This window comes from Aptenodytes forsteri, unplaced genomic scaffold, assembly GCF_000699145.1.
Source record: "Aptenodytes forsteri isolate BGI_AS27 unplaced genomic scaffold, ASM69914v1 Scaffold72, whole genome shotgun sequence".
Taxonomy (NCBI): Eukaryota; Metazoa; Chordata; class Aves; order Sphenisciformes; family Spheniscidae; genus Aptenodytes; species Aptenodytes forsteri.
The window spans coordinates 3,421,416-3,431,383 of record NW_008796193.1 but is presented as its reverse complement, the minus strand read 5'-3'; the positions used below and the strand labels follow the sequence as shown (position 1 = coordinate 3,431,383).

At 38.0% G+C, this 9,968-nt stretch overlaps 1 protein-coding gene across 7 annotated transcripts in view; it reads right to left on the bottom strand.

Moving 5' to 3' along the window:
• Positions 1–4: 4 nt before the first annotated feature.
• The window catches only part of ZNF711 (zinc finger protein 711), a 38,419-nt gene continuing 28,455 nt past the window's right edge, over positions 5–9,968 (bottom strand). For 3 of the 7 annotated variants that reach the window (XM_009288014.2, XM_009288015.2, XM_009288016.1), the window contains one exon: positions 6,937–9,792. In XM_009288014.2, the coding sequence (XP_009286289.1) occupies positions 8,615–9,792 (1,178 nt within the window). In that variant the 3' untranslated portion in view covers positions 6,937–8,614. Of the gene's footprint in view, positions 93–1,683; positions 1,753–2,774; positions 2,867–2,964; positions 3,047–4,900; positions 4,998–6,114; positions 6,204–6,936; positions 9,793–9,968 lie in introns of those variants that run through there. The other 4 variants (XM_019474329.1, XM_019474328.1, XM_019474331.1 and 1 more) reach the window with 4 other exon arrangements.

Here is a 9,968-nt window from a genome sequence, read left to right as displayed (position 1 = left end):
TTCGCTCAGAAGAGAGCGGCATGCCGTGCTTTTGTGGACTTCAGTTTTCTTGACATGACTAACTTCTGTTCTTCAGCCAGTCCTGAAGCAATCTAAGAGGCAAAGGAAGAAGTCTGAAACCTTTTCCTCTTTGTACTATTAGCCGTATTCCTCTGTCCTGTCTACTCATGCTGAGAAGTGAGAATGATACAAATTTCAGTCAGTCCCCCACATACTGAATGGCTGGTTGCACTACAGACAGAGTCACAGACTGCGGTTTTATCTACCGCTGCCTATTGAAGATGAAGCAAACCCCAGAAACAACCTCCATGGGGAACTTTTAAAAATACCTCACTGAGAAACGCTTACTTGACATCTGCCTAAGCATGGGAAGCTAAAACACAAAAGAAAATTACTGAACTTACTCCAGAGATGCAACTCCTCAAACTTAGCTACTGAATTGGCAACTACCAGTTAGTCACCTAGTTCAGTGAAACGACTGGGCAGGTGCTTATTTTAAAGCGTGTTATTGACCTCAGAGTTGATTTATTTTCAGCTGAATCTTTATAAGCCCCCAAACCAGCCATAAGTATTTGCTGTGCTTGAAAATTTCAAGAACTTGGTATATTTTTATATAGAAAAACTTAGTATGAAAATAGCTCATAGACTAAACTGCATCATCAGACCAATCTTCCATTTACAATTTTTGCTCCTTACAGGACCACAGAAATCCTCTCAAAATGATTTGGTATTAATAATTAAGTAGTTGTCTAAGTAACAGTGCAGAGAATCATAGGGGAAATTTTAAACTATGCAGTCAAGAGGTGCTAGCTCTTTATCACGGGGTTCTTTCTTGCTTTGCTTTATTTCTGCAGACACATATTTCTATTCACAAATAATATATATCATAGGCAATGTTTAATGGTGAAAGAACGCTGTAGGCTATGTGAAACTATGAAATAAACCTAAGTGTAACTTTCTGAATCACGTCTATCTGTACTGGAAACATCTCGTGTCTACCTGATAGGCTGGAGGGGGTTGTTTTAGGTGGTGTGATACTGCCTTTTTTCAGACAACTTGTTCCTCTGAATAAATCTTTACAAGTAAAGGAGTAGTGTTAGGTCCCTGTTCTTGCTACTGATGCCAGTCCTCCACTCAGTTAATGCTGGGATGTCAAAGATGACCTCGTGCTCTTCATAACTGGGAGAAAGAGCCAAGGGTAAAAGCTGCTCGTTGCACTGCTCTTCGAGTACGTCCAGCCTAAGATTGGCCTGCAGTTTCAGAAGCCAAGTAAGAGTCTGCACCATCAAACGACCATGGCTTTAGCCTAGCTCTATAGAAAGAGGTTTTAATTAGTTAAAAATTAAGTATCCTCGTTTGAGTGAGGGCCTTGCCCCACTGAAATCAGTAATTATCAGATTCTAAAATAACCCCCTCATTTCTGTACAGCAGTTAGAGATACGGTACATAAACACACACAGTTAACATACTAATGGCACAGAATGGTGTCAAAGTGCATGCTATACCAAGAAATAATTTTAGTCACACAGTCATCTAATGACGTTTCACCTTTGGTGACCTAAACGATAAACAGAAATAGAAGAGGAAGAATACCACATTTGTTTAATGCCATCACACTGTTATCCGTGCGTAACTGTGCAGCTCTCCCGATTGAAGGAGACACAAAATAATTTGCTGACTTACGGTGGTCTTTGCCATGATCTCAGCTGGGCTTGACCAGGTGGAAGCATTACCCAAACAGCTCGGAAGAAGCTACGAAGAGCAGAACCATGAGTGATTCACGGACGTGCTTACTGTGCACTCGTTTCAGCCACTGCAAGGGTTGTACAGTGTATTTACTAACCACCCCGTCCAGTGACACTAACCACTGTTTCTTTAACTCCGTATGACGTACGACCACGTAACAGTGTAATGAACGCAAGCAGTAAACGCCCTTAAAGGACAGAAACGGGCAGGCTCTGAATACAGTCAGAGCTGCTGGGCACGGTGTTAGAATTTCATGACAAAGGCCCTGATTAGGCAAATGAGCCGTTTTGCATATACAGCTGGCACTATGATAAATTTGAGAACACTGTGATTGTCCCCCGTACTTGAAGAGACGGGTAACATACATACTGTTTAAAAAAAGCCCAGTTTGCTAATCAGGAAAGACAGATGTCGATACTGCATTGTGTAACAAGGATCAGCTTCTCTAAGGCTTGTTAGAGTATTTGAACACTTCTGTACACTAAATGCTACAGAGCTGACGGTCGTAACAACACATTTTACTCACAGATAACACGAAGCAATAGATACTTGTCAAAAAGCTGAATTAGACTAGTAGATGAAGCATACTGGCCATCTGGGGCAGGTTTTGTTTTCAAACCAGATTTATTTAAAAAGAAAATTATTTTACAATAAAAGCACGTGTTATTTGCTGTAGTCCCAGCTATTGCCTCTTTTCTGTTGAACCGAAACTGAGTTACCTAACGTTATTTCTGCTGGAGTTTACAGAAACACATTTTTCCCATTTAGTCATCTCTGTAAATGCTCGTTATCACCCTAATTATAAACAGTATACTTCAGAAAATTTTTCACCTCCATTTCAGGTAGGTCCACTAAAACTTCTACATTTTTTCAGGAACAAATTAGAAAAATCAAAGACAGCATTTACTTCATGTATTTACGACACTATACATACGTACAGCCCTATTAGACCGTCTTTATCAATAGTGCTATTAAATAAACCCTCGCTGCCTGAACAGATCCGATAGCATGCAGTTTCTTGTTCTTACTCTGAAGAGCCAGAGAAAATTGTCTTCTGGTTTCTGTCACTGACTTTTCCACACAACTCAGTATGCAATATGGAACAGTTCCTCCACCTCAGCTGTAAAATAAAAGCCAAACAGAGCCTTGGTTCAAGTTACTGACACCTCTGTCTGAAGAGTCAACGTAGACTTTGAATACTATGTCAAGGTAACTCACCTTCACCTTGAGAGCACTCTGCTGGTGTTCTTCCGTATTTTCTCTCTCAATTTCATTACCTTTCATTTTGGGCATGTGAAACCTGAAGAAAGAAAAATACAGACGATGATCAAGACATGAATCACTTTTAACTGCTCCTGGCTTTTAGGAGTTCCTCGTCTGTCATTCAAATAAAAAACCACAGTGAACAAATCTGACATTTTAGAGTGACCCTTCCACAGGTATGAGAAACTTGCTGCTTGCTCAAGCAACCAGGTTGTGTTTGTACATCACATGCAGCACCGCAGGAGCAGGCAGAGGAGAAATCCAAACACGGGCAAGAACAGCTGAACTACCTCAATGTTGTGCTCCCAGGTAGCGAACAGCTTTACAGCACGTCACCTTTCCTGCTCCTGGTAGCGTGGAGTGGCATCCTACCACAAATGCTGGGAAAGGGGATTCACCCTATTAGTTAGTGTTGCTGCAGGGTCAGATCTGTAATAATTTGACAAGCAAGGACTGTTTTCAACAGAACAGCTCAAAGCCCTTACTGAAAATGTGGCAAAAGGCAAGACATACATAAACTTCACTAAGGAAAGCATGTATGCATGAAAGATGATCATGTCTACTGAAGAGTACCTTTAAAAGAACAGAGATCATGCAACTTCACAACAATGATGGGAAACATCATTCAGAGTTTTCAGGACAAGTAATAAAATGATACCACCAACTTCCATCATTCAATCCAACATTTAAGTTGAAACACTGGCAAGGCTTAGAGGTGGTCTCTTTCACTTGCTTCCTACCACCACTTAGGAACTCATCTGCTTTGAAAATGAGTAAGCAGGACCTGCCTGTAGAGCACTTCATCCCATCCTAACGGCTTCATCAGTTTGGGTAACAGAAGGCAGTTTGCTGCCAGCTCAGGGGAGGGAGCCAGGCAGGGCAGAAGTACAGACTATAGAGAGCAGGGATCTGTGGAAGTACTGAGATACAAATTTTACTGTGATTTTGACATGAAGCATTTTTTAAATCGTAACACCACCACGGTAACAATACAACAGCCATCACAAATTCTCCTAAATATTTACTGGGAAAGTGCACTGAAAAGAAATTAGGAACTGTGCCTCAAACTGCTGAGGATTCAGGTGAAATTTTATTCTTACATTTCAGGAGATTTAAAATGCCACTTCCTAGTAAAATCTTATGTCAAGAATACCAACCAACCGCTTGCTTTAATACAGAATTTCAGTTACCGGGGAAACACAGTTGTAGGAAAAAGAAGAGGGAAAAAAAAAGGTTCTACCTGAGTCTTCTTTTCTGTTGGATGCATACACAAGATACGTATATAAAAAGATACTAAATTACTCAAACAACACACACGAAGTAAGAGCACTGCATATAATACCACTTCCTCTCAGGTTTCTCTTTGTCTAGCAGGCACATTCCTTTATTTTCCCTACTTATTTTCCCTTCCCTAACCCCAACTTCTATGTCATTTCCTCCACAGCCCCAATGTCACACCTGCAACACACCGCACAGCCTTTTCTTGTTGACTCCTTCCTCCTCCTTCCATGCATCACAATATTACTTTTTTTTTAAAACCACCAGAGCCCTCCTAACATCTTCAACCCCCTCTGCCCATTCGCCATCCAGCTTGGACAGTTACAAGAAGCTTCGACATCCGCAGCTATACAGAAAGACGTCAATTCTGGAAGAAGGAGCAGAAGCACTGGTGGGAATTTCGAACTACGGAAGAATACCTAAGTCCAGCCTCAGTCATAAACATCTAAGCAGCGCTGGACAGAACCAGCAAAGGGCCAAGCAGAAGCACACACTCTCCCAGAGGTATCATGAGCTACTGAATTTTAAAACCACTGCTCAAGCAAAAAGTCTGACAAACTTGTTCTTCTAAGCTGTTTGAAGTTTAACAACGTATGGGTAGTAATCCATTAACCTTAACACTGTGTGGGTTAAGTCTCAAGGCTTTTCCTCTCTTTGACAGACCTTGTTTCCACAGTCTTTCTTCTTAGCCAGGGTTCATTGTCCATACGCTGCCAAGAGAAGAAGAGACAAACAATTAGTATAAAGAAAGAAACGTTCAAAATGCTAATGCAATATGCCAACCAAAGAAAAGTGATAACTCATCTTAAGACTTCACATTGGACAAGGCTGCCTGTAACCATCCTGCTAAGTTTAACAACTCAGTTTCTCCACCTAGCCATCACAAAAAGCAGGGCTCTCACACAGAAGATTGCACCTGCTTCAAGTCCTACACACTTCCCCGTATTTGTACCTTAGCTGATAATAACCAACTACAGTTGCAGTTTTTCCAACCACTATTCCCTCCCTCACATCTTGAAAAACATGTTCCTCACAGATTTCAATGTTCCAAAAGGTATGACTTTTTTTTTTGCTAATTAAAAAGAAATCTCATTAGGTGGACTTACAGACTGTTAAACCTCAACACCAATTTCAACTTCTGTAGTACAAAGTTACAGAACTTAATCATTCCATAATATAATGATGAAGCTGTAAATGAATTAAACTTTTATCCAGCATCCACCATATACTTTCTGCTATCATTAAACATGTTAAAAAACCTTTTGTGCCCTTTACGGTATGTAGTTTTAGGGCAAGAAAAAACTAGATGCAACAGAAAATCTAGGTAACGAAACTGATGCCCCACAGCGTACCACACTCTTAAGAACAGTAGACACCACTCACCGACTCTGAACTAAACAACCAAACTAAACAACCATCTTACACCAAACAACTGTTCATCACAGAAAGAATTAATCCAAATACGTAATTTTAAACTATCAGATATGTAATGGTCAAAGCCTACTGCACTCCTTGGAAGAAACACTACTGTTATCCTCAAACATACATTTTAAAATGTAAACGTTAATATTGGTTTAAACGTTCACCAGTAAATACCAAGTATGAACAATAAAAGGTAGTATCAAAACATGACCTGAACGTAATGCTTAAAGCATTATGTCCAGATTTCACACCGCGATCTAACATGTTGGCTTTCCAGAAGTTTCTGTCATTTCTAGCCCCCACGTCCTGTTCTGCACCCCATGAACTGTGGTGGACTCCTAGGCAATGTGGGATTAAGTCTTTCTACAAAACTGGCTATAGAAAATGTTTAAAATACTCAAGTACCTGATTATTCCGTCCATCTGTAAGGTGGAAAAATGAGCCAGCATGGATGTGTGCTTTGTCACAGAGTCAGAATGATCATCTTCAGTCTGCTATGAAGAAACTCCTTCAGTCTATGTATTCAATATAACGTTCAGGAATAAAGCATTAAAATTGTCAAAAAAGCACAACTTTAATCTCTAAGATTTTTTTGAATGCTACGGCCTCCTCCTTTGATTGCTGGGCATACAAAAAAAAGTAGTATAAACAAAAAACAGATGAATAGGTTCATGTCTGCATCATTTCTGGTTTTTAGTACAAAACCTACGAGTTCACAGGCTAAGAGCCCGCTGGAAATCCTTGAAGAGTTCATTTAATATCGCACTCTCTTCTTAAAGTTTTTAATCTATTACTGATGTCATAATTCAAGTATTCTAAAAAGAGAGGGAAATTAAGACAGCAGTATTTTTAGTATTTCATTTTGTAAGCTGTTCTTATTACACAGATAAAAAGACAAAACCTACCTGGCTTTTCCCAAAATATGTGAGAAGTTTTATGTTCTCTTTACTTAAAGGAAAAAATTTCAAAGGAATGTCAGTATCACATTTGGTAATTAGTTTAGAAATAAGCACAAATACATTACCTGTAACTTTAAAGGGTTAGTCAAATAAAAACCCAATACTCTCCCCTCAATAGTCTGATAAATGTACCTCAAGTAACCTGCTTACTTGAAATGTTATGACATATTAATTAGTGAATAACATAATTAAAAATATTAGGCAAATTTACACAGAATGAGACTTTCCTAAACACCATAAATGAAAAGCAAACTCCAAAAAATTTGGAGTGCAAGAGATGCGTTTTATTGTATGCCCGTTACGATGAGTAACACATTTAGAAATAATAATCCCACATAACAGTGACAATCTTATTTTACAGCGTGTACATCATTTTCAGCCACATAGCCACATAAAACACGTATTTTTCTAAGAGATTTCCCAAATTTAACTTTCTGAAGTTTAGAAATATAAAAAAAATTTATTCTCAAGGAACTGATTCTCATCTGGTGCAAAAACAAAATATGAACATTATCTGAAACACAAAGCCACAATATAGCATGAAGTTACAATTTATCATGTGAACAGCTGTGTGCAAACATGAAGCAACTAAAAAAGTAAAAAATACACATTATATGCATAACATTTATGAACAGGTTTTTCATTAAATAGCCCTAGACCAGCTTGTTATATTAAGCGCCATTTGATTTGCAGCATGCTAACACAAAGCATTGTTTAAAGGGATGCATATTTTAAATGTATACACTGTAAACTGAAGATCCACCTCCAAACTCTAGTGGCAGCATATTTTTCTGGTTAAATACTGCATATATACTTTCTTTACAGATTGAAAATGCATGTTTATAGTATGGTATAGATTTTTTTTAAAGAATTGATTAAAAGGTGCAATTTTATGTCTATGTTGAAAATTTCATATTAGGAGGTAGGACAATAATAGTCATACCTGTTAAGAACACTGACCTAAAGAACTTCTAAGTACTCTGAATTTTAATTAAAAAACTCTACATTTTTTAACTTTGTTTTTAATATTCTCTTTAGAGAAGACTGAAGTAGCGAGAAAAAAAAATTAGTGTTGCATCACAACACTATGAGCTGCATCCATTTTATCCTTAAAAAAAAAGTCAAATTCAAAGTTAATTTTGTTATATGTGCCATACTGAACAACATTCAACTGTAGTTTCAGATAAAAAAGGGAAATTATATACATACACATCTTTAACCCTAGCACCAGAACACCACCTTTGAGATCATAACATAATGCTATATTTTAAACATCATATCCTGCAATAAAATAGGTTAGCAGCTTTGAAAACCATTAAAAAATTACTCGTTGGACCTAAACTAATAAAGGAAACAAAAGTTTCCCAATGAAATGTTTAAAAAAACCAAACCAAAAACAAGAAAAAAAAAAAAAGGACAACCCCCCCCCCAAATTTGACCAGTTCTGGAATTTAATTTCCAGGCTCGATTTAAAAACGTTATGATCAAGTGACTGACTAACACTCTTTCAAAACTGCACAAGAAGTTAGACTCAGTTGCCTTTGCAAACAATTTGTAAATAACCCCATCATATATCTGAACTGTTTTCATATTGGAGACAAGTGCTGTTACTGACAAAATGGATAACAATCATCTTCGTTTCGTCTTCTATAGCTTAGCCATGTGTAATACCATTAATTTGAAGACATTCATCCATCTTTCTGCAAATTTAAGACATTCATCCATCCTTCTGCATTCTAAGTGCTCTTTAGGTTCTGATAAGCAACAATCATAGGGCTATGAGATCCCTGTCAACCCTAATACTTTTAAGACTTTTAATACAAAGAATGTAAAGTTATGATTTAATATCAAGCTTTGAAACCAGGAGAAACAGTTCATGAGATTTTTTTTTTTTCCCCAATTAGCATATCACAGTTTCTAAATTGCTTCCTTCTTGAGATCATATATTACATTATGGCCTCTTTGTGGTGCCTCATTATATGCTGATTTTTTTCAGATGGTCTACGGAATCCCTTTTTGCAATACTCACACCTATGTGGATAGTCTTTTGTGTGTATTGATATTACATGTCGTTTAAAGCCTGACGCATCCGTAGTGCTATATTCACAATACTGGCATTGATAAACTTTTCTTCCACTGTGGGTCTTCATGTGCTTCTTAAGTTCATTTTGCTGCCTAAATCCTCGTTTACATCTTTTGCATTTAAAAGGCAGGTCCTTGGTGTGAACTGAGAGGATATGCCCACTAAGTACAAAAGGATCTGATGTTTTAAAGTCACAGTGTCTACACTGATGTATCTTTTTACCTTTATGGGTTTCACTATGCTTTTTGAGCTCAGATGGACGATGGAAGCCTTTTTCACATACCTCGCATTTGTGGGGAAAATCCTTTGTGTGAACTGAAATAATGTGTCGCTTCAGGTCACTTGAATTGGTGCTCTTATGGTCACAATGTGGACACTGGTGAGTCTTATGCCCTTGAAATAATTCTGTGTGCTGTTGCAGTTCTTTTTCATCTGTAAACGCCTGGGGACAGTGCTCACATTTAAATGGCAAGTCAGTCCCGTGTTTGGTTTTGATGTGAGTTTTCAGATTGGACTGATCAGCACACCTGAAGACACAGTGCTGACACTGGTATGGCTTTTCCCCAGTGTGGGTCCTCATGTGCTTTTTCAGCTCTGATGGATGGCGGAATCCTTTCCCACACTCCACACATACATGAGGGAAGTTCTTACTGTGAACTGCAAGTAGATGTCTATTGAGTAGTCCCTGCTCTGCAGTTTCATAGTCACAATATTTGCACTTGTGTAGCTTAGGCTCCTTGTCCCTCAGTATTAGTTTATTAGAACTCAATGGGCTTGCTTCTCTGTATCTTCTTGTATATTCTGTAAACTCATGGGTTTTATCAACTTTATTTATAAGTTTATGGCTTTCCAGATGATTGTGGAAACTTACTTTTTTGTTAGTTGTAAAGTCACAGTCTGTGCACTGGTATTTCTTCTTAATCATATGATCTGGATGATTCTTCATATGCCTTTTCAAGAATCCTCTGGATTTAAATTTTTTCCCACAAATATGACAAGGGTAAACTGTTAAGGGCTGTCCATCAGGACCTATTATAACAGCTGTTTTTAAACAAACAAAAACAAGTTATGAACTAAACAAATTTACTGATTAAGAAGTTTTAAATCAGCCAACTGCTGTTCAGATTCATGCACTTACACTTGCAGCAGACAGAGAATGGTTCAGTAGTTTAAAAACAACCAATCCACAGCACCTATAGTTTATATAGTTTTGTTTT